Raw genomic sequence first — 13,609 nt, 5'->3', positions numbered from 1 at the left:
ATGTGCAAAGCTCAATATTGGAGCTTTCAGAGCATCCCTTGAAGGAATTACATCAAATGCAGATTGGTTTTCCATTCTTGTAATAACTTTATGAAATATTGAAGTTGAACTTATGAAGCATTAAATATTCGCATAATTTTATGAAATACTGTTAATAAATTGTGGGAAAGCTTCTGCCACTGGATTTTCAAAGAATTTTAAAATAAGCATGGGACACTTTTCTTGAGACTCAAAATAAGCCTTCAATGGTAAAAACATTTGAAGTAACCTTTCAATGGTGGCAAGTAATGCTAACCATCTTGTTTGTGAATACCCAAATATCATTGAAAAAATGGTTTCTAGGAAGTTGCAGAAATTTTTCAATGTTTCTGCTCTCTAAAGTATATCTTAGAAATAATCATTTCTATATCAACTGGGAAATATCAGCTGATGTTCTTATAGTATTATGGATAAAATGTGCTGCATATTCGAATCCAATTAAACCACATATAAGATTTTGTTTCAGTTTAACAAAAACATTATTTTTCTTCACGTATATCAAATTCCATAACTCTACTTTGGAAAAAAATAGAAATGGGAAAAAAGTTTTGTTTCAGTTTAACAAAAACATTATTTTTCTTCACGTATATCAAATTCCATAACTCTACTTTGGAAAAAATAGAAATGGGAAAAAAGTTTTATTTCCTTGTGAATTTTTGGAAAATCACATTTTTTTCTCCTTTGGAAAAGTAGAAGTTCCAAAGTACTTTGGAAAAAGTTTTATTTCCTTGTGATTTGAAAGCATCAGTTATGATGAAACGAGTGAACATTTTTTCAAATCACTGTGTAAAGCTCTTAAAGTGTGAAGCATGAAAACATTTAGTATTATTGCTTTGGCCTTCGTTCGCACACATGTGAATCTAGGCTCAAATGTTGCTTGAAGCAGTTTGGATTTATAATCCATAGAGCTAATAAGCTATGGTTGTTGCAAATAGTATGATATGCAAAAGTACTGCAGCTAATTCTTCTTCCTTATCACCTATTTCCTCCCATTTGAAGAAATTCTTAAATGGCTAGCTAGATGCTACAGCAGAGTTTGATATTTTATGCTTATTACTATTTATAAGAAGTTTAATATCTCTACACCCACCATCCCTTATTGAACATTTTGTAGAACATGTATTGCACTGTACACCAGAATCGCTCATAATTTTTTTCAATAAATGGGTATTCCTTTTGCAGGTCTTCGTCAAATGCACACTTTTTTTGAACCCATTACTAAAAAAAAAAAAAAAAAAAAAAAAAAAAAAAAAAAATCATGGTAAAAATAAATTAAACTGCAGTAAAAAATACTCTAGCATGAGTGTACTGCATCGTTGATAACTAAAAAATGTATGTCACTGGACAAATGGAAAATGTCATTACAAGTCATATTGTTTCGCCAGATTTAAAAAAAAATGTTTTAACTTTTATGCAAAATCAAAATGACGGAGTAAAAATTTTATGATCTAACCACGAAGAACAAAAGATGATTTTAGATGTGTATATCTACAATGAAATTTTAGCAAATGACAAAAGAAGTATTTTTAAATGCCGTGTAATAATGTGTAAAGCAGGGATGAGCAAACTACGGCTCGTTGGAAGATGCTACCCAGCCCGCTGGTAGAATTTTAATTTGCCTTTAGGCAAATTAAAAGAAATATGTATTTATATATTATGTACCATCTCCTTTTCTACTTTGCTTAAATACTATTTTTTCTTCCTTTTTTTAAAGGGCTGATGACCTTTTTAATTTCTCTACTTTTGTTCTACAAAACATAAATTGCAAGCACAGACAGCTTTCAATTGGTAAAGTGTTAAAAGCGGAAGTTCTTTGTTAGTAATAACTGTAGATTGGTGCCAACAAGCGTTATCTCTTTCTCGGGAAGCAGACAAATGGAAATCCAATATAGATGAATAAGACCTCTTAGAAAAACTTAATCTCAATTATTCTAACTTAAAACTTAATAAGAAAACTTATTCTGTTTGCTGGGCAGGTAGCTAAGAACAACTTGTCTCATTTCCCGAGGTTAAATTCAATACCCTCAGTAAATGAAAAGAAGCTTAAGAATTTATGAAGATGGTTTGAAAAAAACTGCATTTCGAGTTCGAACGAAGATTTCAAGATTTCAGTGCCATTCAAACAGAATGGGACCATGCCTTTCAACGTAAACTGTGATGCAGTGAGGTCAGATTTGCAGCTTGAACTAACTGAGTTGCAAGCTGTGCTCTGTGTGTTGTCGAGTGCGTCGGGAGTTTTAGCGTGGAGAGTCTCGAGAGTACAGAGTTCCGAGAACGACTGAGCTGAGTCGGGAGCTGTATTCTGGTGCTTTACAGAGAAGCTATCTTCACTGTTATAGCCTGATGACCTGAAGACTGTGTCGCTGATTGTTCCATCACGTGTATAGTAGATCGTCAATGAGTGTAAAATGTGTCTTTGGAGCTGTCCTGATTAATATTGGCTAAATAAAGTATGTTTCGATACTTCGTCGTCGTTATTCACTCCAAATTCACAAGAACCCCATACCATAAACGTACGTAATGTAAAGGAAGAAAAGGAAAAAAAAAGTAACAATACTTAAATTGTAATACTTGTGTATTGTTTTTAGAATTTTAGGAAAATTTATCTTATTTACGAAAAAGTTTGCCCATCCCTGGGGTAAGGGGATGGATGATGCATACTAATGCATGTAATGCATCATTGATATTTAAAAAAATACATGTATGTATAATATATTCAAATCACAACTGAATTTATATATCAATTAAAAATTGCAGTGCTGTCTGTAAGTGAAAGTCTGAACTGCAACTGTGAGCAAAAATTCCATGTGTGTTCGAGGGCTGAGAAGAGAAATACTGGACTAAGAAATAGAACTTCCCCAATACAAGACGAGGAGTCACCTGTTTATGCAGCCAGTATGGCGTGTGTCTCTTAATTTATGCTTGTACTCTCAGTATGCAATCTGCACTACTTAAATAAATATATGCATTTACTTTTACGTTCTTATACTACTGTTTTTTAGGAGAATTCAGGATAAATGCTATAAATTTGGGACTAAAAAACAGGTTGCGAAAAGGATAATGTACGATGACACATCACACTTAGTATTCAACACTTCATTGACAAACACCAGATTATGCTTCTATCTTAGCCAACATGTTCACCAGGTCTTTTCATGACTAAATATACCTAGACCTCGCTGCCACACATACTGGCATCAAAAAGGACCACTAATGACTACAATATATATGAAATATCTACAGATTACAGCTGCCTCAACTGCAGTATTCCAAAATGCCACAGTTCTCTTTGACTGCATGTTTGCTTATAACAGCAGTTATTGATACTCAAGAAGGCCACATTTGGTATACAGAGCATATTTTATTTGGCCAATATTACCATAAATTTTAATATTTTTATTGTACTGTGTTATAAGAAATCTATTAATAAACTATTATTTCCATAGCATTATCTGTTGTACTTGCTGACATTACAATTTAATGGCCAGCAGTATATAAGCATGATATGAATATTTACCTTCCCATTAACAGTTATTTAAAAGATTGTTCCAAAAGAATGGTTAAGAAGGATTATTTAATTTTTATTCAATAATAAAGTAATAATAAAGAGTGTACTAGTATACTAGTAATAATAAAGAGTGTGACAACATTTAGTTTTCTATAATTATCATTCAATATTAATAAGATAATAATTTATCCACAAGTTTTAGGAACATTTTAGAAATGTTCAGAATATCGCGAAATTTTTTTTGGATATTTTGAAGCAGCTTTGAATCAAACTAGTGGATATTATTTTAGTGCTATTTAATTTAGTCATGTAATTATCTTTTTCAAGCACATTCAAGAAACCCATGAAAAGTTCAATTTAAAAGTCTTTGTCTTCCTAAACTATTCCAGAGATAAGCATTTTCCTACCTAATGCTTAAAATGTTTGTCGGGGTATATCAACTGGCTTAGCATCATCCACAATCAAATAGCATCTAACTTCACAACACTTTCATTGTCAATATGACGGCTACCTGAGGACAACCAGATTACATATTTAGTATTAAAAAAAAAAAAAAAGAAGAAGAAGAAGAAGAAAAAGAAAAAAGGACTTGGGCAACATGTAAAAGATGAACATTTTTAATGCATTTTGAAGGTGTTTCTGATGTGCTTCAATGTGTTGTCTACTGATAAACTTGCAAATGCTTACAAATCCATAAGAAATGTACAAATTTAACATACAAATAATACTTTACCCCACGCGGCTGTTTAGGCTGGCGATGAGCACTAGATGAAACTTGAGGTGCTACAGATGCAACTACAGGTTTTTCAATTCTGGAAAATTTAATATCAATTGAGAGAATATGTTAAAAGTTGATTTTTATTTTATGCTACAGAATATCAAAAAATATTTAATGCAAAAATAAATAATAACAATAAAGTGAGTTCTTAATCACATATAATTTCCACAGAGAAGATCTTATGCCACAAACCTTAAAGAGCTATTTTTCCAAAACTTAGCAAATATTCTTAAATTGTACAAAGAAATGGCTAAAATTTATTTCAGTCACTTAATTACAGAGACAAAACATTCTATAAGAAGTAAACAGATAATTAATTTCTTATGAATATTTATCACTGATGAATGCCAAAGGAACCAATACTTGATGTGGACAGCAGACATCCTTCTATGGCCTTTAAAATTATCTAACTTATGAAGTTATTAACATATTATTATCTAACTTCATAAGTTAGATAATTTATGATAAGATTCTAACTTTAAAATTACATTTTTTTTTTTTTTTTTCCTGCATTTCATTTAAACTTATTTTCTCAAATTTCATTAGATATATATTTCTAATTCAATCAGTTTAGTTCTCACTTGGTGGTAAGGCAAAAATACATAAAAAATCAATCTTCATTCAAAATTGCAAAATATAAAAAAACTTAAAAAACTGAATTCAGTTAAAAAAATATTAAAAAAATTTTATAATTGAAATTAGATATTCTATGCAAAAACAAGCAATTTGGCCAGCAGGAAGGAAGACAATATTTTCGGTGGAAAAAACTAAAAGGTAACTTTCAGTCACACTGGGCATAAAGACACTGAAGTTGGTGCTCCAACTGACTTAAACTCACTACTTTTAAGAGTTCTAAACATAAACAAATAGTGGCCTTACTTAGCCACTTAAACCTAAATTGTTGCCAATTGTAAAACTATTGCGTACAGATTAACTAAAGGCATAAAAACCTTAACTGGAACATAACAACAACATAATCCAATCACTTTTAAAGCAAAAAATGCGTAATTTTTTCGAGGTGCACAATTCACTACATATTATTTTATTACATATTATAGCAGTCCCATATACAAAATTCCGAAATTCAAGACAACTCATTTTTTAATTATGCACAATACAAAAGTACGTACAGATGTCACACTTCCTCGCCTCCAAATCCATTTTAAATCTGTTATGGAAAAGAGTCCTTGATTCTATCCATAAGTACAGATGTCCCCCCAAAACATCATTCAAATGGATATTTTCATTGAAATATGATACCCAAAATGTTTCAAGATTGCTATACTTCCTTTACTTCGTACAAGGAAGTAAAAAAGCTGCATGCAATAAAATTAAAATTTACTGAAAGTCGAAATATATTTATTTTTAACACTGAAGCATGTATAAGCCAGCTAGATTTATAAATCAATACATCATATTTAACTTGAACACAGGATAGTTTTGTGCTTTCCTTTTTGAAGTTTCTGAATATATAGGGCGATTCCAAATTACTTTTACAAATTAAAGAGGGGTGATAGTACTCATCCAGATGAGCAATAATTACCATAGAACATAAGGTCTCATTCCACTCTGAGAGGCAGAAAAGAATATTAGAATTCCAATCCGAACTTACAATAGTGTTAGGGAGAGTGAATGAACGAGACCAGATGTTGCACAATCAGTTTAGTGACAAACTCACGGAGAGTGCACAAAACAGATAAAACCGAAAGCTTGGCATTCGAGTGTTAATTAGAGCTGAGACTTTGATGGCTAACACTCGAATGCACATCTTTGGTTGGCACGCTCTCAACCTCGGAAACGATTGCACCAAGTTAATTATCTAAATTATTAGGGGGAAAAACTACGCTCTCAACCTCGCAAACGATTGCACCAAGTTAATTACCTAAATTATTAGGGGGAAAACTACCTTGATATCAAGTATTATGGCAGCAGTTGTTTTTCTCTTAGCCATCTTCTATCCTGTCTTCCTGGATTTACTCTGCTGTGCTCATTCTACTTGAAGTGCCTTCTATGGGATACGAAGTTCTGACAGCTGGAAAGCACCATGAGCTTTTCGTGCAAATCTTGGCATGCATGGATCTTGGCAGTTGGAGTTAGTTGATAATATGCAGCCCTTGATTACATAATTAACTTGTTGCAATCGTTTGCGAGGTTGAGACTTTGCTAACCCAAGATATGCATTTGAGTGTTTGCCATCAAAGTCTCAGCTCTAATTAACACTGAAACAGCCAGTTTTTCGGTTTTATCCGTTTTGTGAACTCTTTGTGAGTTTGTCACTAAACTGATTGTGCAACATTTGGTCTCTTTCATTCACTCTCCCAACACTGTTGTTTAAGTTCAGATTGGAATTCTAATATTCTTCTTTTCTGCCTCTCAGAGTGGAATGCGATCCTATGTTCTATGGTAATTATTGCTCATCTGGATAAGTACCATCACTCCTCTTAATTTGTAAAAGTAATTTAGAATCCCCCTGTATATGTTCTCCATAGATTAATTAAAGAAGTTTCATACTGGGTATAAATTACCAGTCACACGAGAAATCTACAAACCTAGAAAAATCATCAACATTTATGAATAGAAACTTGGTGAAGACAATAAAACTGAATGGCATAAATATAACTCAGAAATAAAAGTTCAAAATACACATAGGTTTAAAGTAAACTTACACAGAAAATGTTAAGAAATTAATACTGGCATCGATAAGTTTCTTCCAATTTTTAACCTGCTTTACTTCAGAAATTTACTGATCTTGAAATATGCGACAATAAGATACACTGGATTAAATTTTTCTCTTTCAGATACTAGATATCTTATCAGGTATAAAATAGCTAACAGTTTACCATAAGATAACTGAATACTATTTGCTATTTATATGAATGATTATTTAATCCTTTTAAATGAAGCTCCTGGAATAAAGGTGCCTTATTTTTGCTGATGACTTTTTCTGTGGCAGCTAGCAAACAATCTCATAAATGTCTACGATGGCAAAAAAGCTCTGAAAGGCTTCGAAACATGGACATCTTTTCACAATGTGGATTTACAGGCAAGATTCTTAGCAAGCATTTTCTTTATCAACAAAAAATAAACACATACAGTTGTCTTGTGCAGTGTTTCTCTTAAAGGAAAATTCCTTTACCTTAATTACGCTTTGAATGCAAGACTTTCTTGAAGACAATACACCAAGAACACAGGAGAGAAAGTTGTCTATTCTAAAATACTTACACCACTACAATAATAACAATCTTGGATAATAATCCAAAATAATCTCACGGTCCATGTACTGATCTTATTCTGAACCAATCTCAAAACACAACTTAGGAATGTCATAGCAAGTAAGAGCACCTTTCACTGCCTTTAATATTATTCAAAATATAGCCTTTTCTTCAGAAACAATTTTTTTTTTGGGGGGGGGGAGGTCCTAATGAAGAGGAGCCCATGTCTGATTATTCTCAAAATCAGAAAGTTTTATTCTAAATTTACACACACAAAAAGGCTGCTCTTTTGCCTAACTTTAAATTTTATACTTCCGTGCTTCTCTATAATTAATCAGATAACTAATTACATCTCCTCCCCTATAATTAATCAGATATTCAAATTCTGATTAATTATAGTGGGGATACACATAAATGAAGTATTAAACTCACTTCACAGGTTCTGCATTCATTCTGTGCAATTCTTGATACATTTTTTTCCTCTCTGATGGTTTCGAGAGAGGTGGGGGTTCAAAAATAGCTCCTGGTGGAGGTCCAGATGGAGGGACATATCCTGGTTCAGGTGCGGAACTAATTTCTGCAAAGAAATTATTATAGTCAGTTAAGGCAAACATTTTTTAAAGTTCAAATATATTGATACATATTGAAGAAAAAAAATAGAGAGAGCATCTTAAAATCATAAAACTTGTGTATTATAAGTTTTATGACGTTAAAATGATTATATTTTATGATTACATTTAATAATATTTATTAAATATATTAATAAATATTATTAAATATTTATTATATTTTATTGAATTGCTTGTTTTCATTGATCTAAAACATAAAATTTTAAATTTTTGTTTAGCAAGGAGTTTGATTTAATGACACACACACAAAGAAAGAAGAATAAAAGCACATGGAGGTGGCTACTGAACTCATTCAAAGAAATTAAGATGCTGTCAGGAAATGCCATCAGAAACACATAGTAGGGTTTACTCTTTAGAGCCAATAATAAGATGGAAGCTGTGGTGCTTGCTGCATGGAGCAATATGAACAAAACTAAGATGCAGAATCATTCAACCAAAGTGAAAACAGAGTGAATAATATACACATGTGATGATATGGGAATGTCACAGATAGATATTGAAGCATGCAAGTAGGCCTGTAATGAAGAATGAATTATTCTATTTTCTGTCGACAGATACATATCACAACAAAATAACACCACACAGATTACAGAAAATAACACACTTTAACTTTCAATACATTTATTTTCCATAGCAACACTCTGGCGCAAGGTTTCTTTCTTACAGCATAACATATGCATCGCAACTTCGAATGTACAACAAAAATCAAGTTTCTTACAGAATATATTTAAGCGCCAATTCTGGTGGCGCATGCGCTATTAGACGAGATTCTCTGTCGCCAAGTATTTATCAGCTAATACAAAACAAAGAATAAACTTAAAAACCACACAGGTGCAACAAGATGCATTCATAGCAGATTTAACTCAAATACTGAAATACTAACAAGTCTGTAAAGAACACTTACATTTTTGATATTGTTGCAATAGGCAGACTAACAGCAGACTAGCTAGGCCAAGGTGCGAAAAGCAGTGCACAGTCATTCAGTATGGAAGCTTAGTTTAAGAAAAAGGTTTTCAGTTCAGGAAATTTTAAGTTCTGAATTAGTTACATCATCATCATTATGTAAAAGTCATAAGATATGGATAAATCTTGAGATGAAGCAGTCCAAAAAAAAGTTATTACCAGCAACTGCTATTTTTAGAATAGAGAGGGAAAATAACCAAATTAAAATGAGGAATTACGATTGCTAATTTAAGCTAAAATTTTGATTTACATATTTTTACATTACATATTTCACCATTTCAAAGAGAAAAAGGCTTAGTGAGAGAAAAGCCCTTTTAAGAGACAATCTGCTAAAGCATCAGCACATGTAGAGAAATATAATTTGAAAAATACAAATCATAAAATTCTAACCAAAATAATTATTTAAATAATTGCAAACTATAAATTTTGGTATTAAAATTTGAAGTCCAAAAGTAATGTTTTAGATTTCACATAATATTTGTTTAGATTTCACATAATATTTTCACACAATATCACAAATATAAAAATCTGATGTGGACACCACATGACTTCCTTGCAAGGCCTATTAAATTATACACACATTTTGCTACATTTCATTAAAATTCATTTCCTCAAATTTCATTAGAGATACATATCTCATTTGGTCAATTCAGCTCACATGCGCATGGCAAAAATACATAAAATCTCTAAACAACATCTTCATTAAAAAAAAAAAAAAAAAAAAAAAAAAAAAAAAAAAAAAAAACAGAAAATGGGAAATGCAGAAAAACCTGAATGATCTGAAATATAAATGGTGACTTAAAATTTTGTTTATTTTTATACATTCATTTGTCATGTTTCAATATTTGTAAGTAATAAGTTTTTATTTTATTAAGTTGTATTGTTATAAAAAACATACTTAATGAACTTAAATAACAAAATAATTGAACAACTCTTTTTTTTTTTTTTAAATTTTATTTTATACCCATTTTCCCCATTATTTACAGGATGAGATCACCTTTTTTAATGCTGTTTCATATAACACTCTACTTTGATGGAACGTAACCCTTGCAATTAAGCAGGGTTTTACTGTATTTGATGCACGCAGGGCTACTTTTAATGCAATCATTACTATGCATAAAGGCCCCAGTCAATGTTTCTTTAAATTGCAAAATGAAGCAAGTAAATAGACTGAAAATAGTTCTGTAAGTACTGATTGTACTTAGTACTTATATGTCCTTAAATATAAAAATGCTAACTAATTAACAAGCATAAAAGATAAATTTAGCATTAAATTAAATAATAATGTGGCTCAATTTAAAAATACCTTTAAATTTGACAATTTTCACTAAACTTTTACAGTCATTAAATTGGGACTTGACTAAAGTATTAATAAAAGTCATGTTTTTTTTTTGGAATTTACAATATTTATAGTGCTAAAATTATAGTAAATTAACACATTTTTATACTAACCCTCATCCCAGTTTTCACCACTAGTGACAATTGGTTCTGAATAGCTAGGAACAGCAGTTCTTCCTTTAAATGGATTATTCTTGTCCATAGATTCTAATTTTTATAAACAAAGCAAAGGATTAGAAAAAAAGAGGGAGAATTCAGGTAAAACATTTATACAGTCTGGATTAGTGGTTCTCAGCCTTTTCTTCCCCATGCATTGGACAAACGATCCTTTCCACCTTCCTTTATAAAATTTCAAAAATACATATACAATTATTAAAATTTAGAATATTTTTAATGTGTAATAAATTAAACATGAAAATTTTGGTAACTATCAAAATTTGACTAAAAGTAATTTTTTATATTCATTAACTAAAACTACATCCTTAATAAGTAAATAAAGACCTCATTGCATTCCCCCTGAAACTATGAAGTCCCCTTTGAGGGGGGGGAATTACCCATGGTTGAGAACCCCTGGTCTAGATCAAACAATTTTTAATTTATCATATCATATTCAACAGGGTTCGTAGCCACATTTTAGTTAAAAAAATAAGCACCTATGCACTTTTCAAGCACATTTTAAGGAAAAAATAAGCACCTATAAGCACTTTTCAAGCACATTTTAAGGAAAAAATATGCACCTTACATTATACACAACTGCATAACCTTAAAAGAAAAATTAGACTTTTAATTTAAAATATGAGCAACGCAATATTTATTAAGAGAATGAGCATTACTTCAACCATGGAAAACAACTTTTTTTTTTAAATTTTAAATGACAGTTCAATTTACAGAATTAGTTTACAATGAAAGGAAAAAAAAAATAACTATGCAGAACTAAACTATATTACAAGATTTAATGATGAAATTTCAGTTCAAAATATAGAAAATAAATAATAATAAGCCATATTAATTGTATTCGTTTGGCACCTAATAATAAATACAATTTATTTTTCCACTCATATTAATATTTAAATAATTTAACTTAAATCAAAATTCTGAATATTTTCTAAATTTTCCTTGCATAACAGTTTTCCCTTAACATATATTCCAAGCAAAGTAATTTAAGTACTAAAGAGGCACATTTCTGTAATCAGAAGATAAGAAATTGCTTCATGCAGTCATCCTTTAACAGTAAAAGCTTAACTAATCCGCATACTCGGGAATTGCCGAATATTCCGGATAGTAACTGGAAAAAGAGGAGTGGGGGAGATTGTAGCCGTTCTTTAGATTTCTCGGCTAAATAAATGATTTTGACATTTCGATATGTGCATCATATAAAAATAGACCAATGGAACTGAGAAATATTCTGCTTAGAAAGCACAGTAAAACTCTTTTAAGCGTCATAAACAAATCTCAGACTGAAAATCAAAATTAATTATCTCTGCAAAATATCACAAATGTTATTGCGCAATACGTGCTTACACAATCGGAATCAACAGCTGGAGGTATTCGAAGAATAAGAACTAAATAAAGGAAAAGAAAGAGACTTACTAATCTGGGGTGTTTCTGATTCTAATTTTCAACAGACTGCGTTAAATTTCTGGAATAGAATCAATCTTCGAACTTTTAGTCATTGGACAGTGACAAAAAAAAAAAAGTCTGCTACTTCAATATTAGAGATTTTGCGGAGAAAGGGGAGAACCTCCCAACCTCCGTACTGTATAATGTATTGGCAAAAAAAAAAAAAAAAAAAAAAAAAAAAAAAAATTATTTTGACTATTCGATTACTTTCCTTTTATTTAAGCCATTCTGAATATTATTCCTTATAAAACTAATCTGTGTAAAAACACACCCATTTTTTGAAGTTTATCTATACTTCAGCAGTTACTGCAACTATATTACTATAAATATTCATGCATATGCTCATAATATAAGCATAACGATCATAATAAACATGAATATGAACTGACCACGTGGAAAGAGAATGCAAATTATTAAAATCTTGATAGAAATTCAAACGTGTGTCATATTTGGGTGGGAGGAAAAGAATACTGAATGTACTGGAATTTTCTACCGTTTTCGCAATTCTTTGACCAATAGAATGGCGTGCACCTGTCTGTACACTCGCGCGCACCATAGGTTACGTTAATGCAGAGAAATGGGGGATTCACCATCTGATGTTGCATATAAGGAAGAAAAGTTGTTTATTTAGTTTCGGCTTTGGTACGGGGGAAAAATGCGCGTTCATTAAAAAAAAGAAAAAGTAAGCACCTATAAGGGCCTTTATATTTTATTTTCAAATATAAGCACTTATAAGCACTTGTATGTACCGCTACGAACCCTGTTCAAGTATAAAAGAATCATGCTTTCACAAATATATGAGACACTTAGAATTTTGCTTTAATCAATAAAAAGTTTTTAAATATCATTTAACATTTCTAAAAAATCAATTTAAAATTTTAAAAACTGAAAGAAGGAGTGTAACAAACTATCTAATAAATAAATATCTAATAATAACTAATAAATCTTCATAACTTACATCAAAAAACATATATGCACTTACACAGAATGTAATACAGTCAAAAGTCTTTAATCCGGACGTGCATAATCTGGAATGATCTATAATCCAGACCTAAAAGCTACAAACTCTCTGCACATTATGCCTTTACGCATGCTCGTTTAATGTATAACGGACAGTATAAAAGCTAAAATTCTCTAATTATCTATTTCAGTTAATGTTGCTGATTGCGTTGTTCCTTAATCTTCAAATTGGATCCAGCTTATTATTTTTTGCAGACTGTTGGAGCAATTTTATAAAAGTAAGCTTGAACTTTTGATTATGTCAAAAGGAATTTCCGATTCTGGAGCTGCCAAAGGATCTACAAAGGGAAAGCATGTTTCGATGTCCATCAAACAAAAAGTGGAATTGCTGCAAAAAATGGATAAAGGATAAACATATCCTTTGCTTCTCTAACCATTCCGAAATCTGTTTAACAATTTCACGCTGTTCTGCAGGGGCGGGGGCATCGCGGCGCGCAATGATCTGGAAATTGATCTGTCAGTGCTGCTATCCTTATCTTCAGGGCAGATGTTTTTATTTTAT

At 31.1% G+C, this 13,609-nt stretch overlaps 1 protein-coding gene across 3 annotated transcripts in view; it reads right to left on the bottom strand.

Moving 5' to 3' along the window:
- Positions 1 to 13,609, bottom strand: part of LOC146998909 (uncharacterized) — a 54,993-nt gene that overhangs the window by 23,844 nt on the left and 17,540 nt on the right. For all 3 annotated transcript variants that reach the window (XM_085811950.1, XM_085811949.1, XM_085811948.1), the window contains exons 4-6: positions 10,582 to 10,674; positions 7,970 to 8,114; positions 4,281 to 4,359 (exon numbers count right to left, since the gene is read on the bottom strand). In XM_085811950.1, coding sequence (XP_085668076.1) covers positions 4,281 to 4,359; positions 7,970 to 8,114; positions 10,582 to 10,674 — 317 coding nt within the window. The remainder of the gene's footprint in view (positions 1 to 4,280; positions 4,360 to 7,969; positions 8,115 to 10,581; positions 10,675 to 13,609) is intronic.

Source organism: Stegodyphus dumicola, chromosome 2 (genome assembly GCF_044657685.1).
Source record: "Stegodyphus dumicola isolate Sdum_Otavi_A_Nest chromosome 2, ASM4465768v1".
Classification (NCBI taxonomy): Eukaryota; Metazoa; Arthropoda; class Arachnida; order Araneae; family Eresidae; genus Stegodyphus; species Stegodyphus dumicola.
The sequence above is the reverse complement of the archived record's forward strand: the minus strand, read 5'-3'. Positions and strand labels throughout refer to the sequence as shown.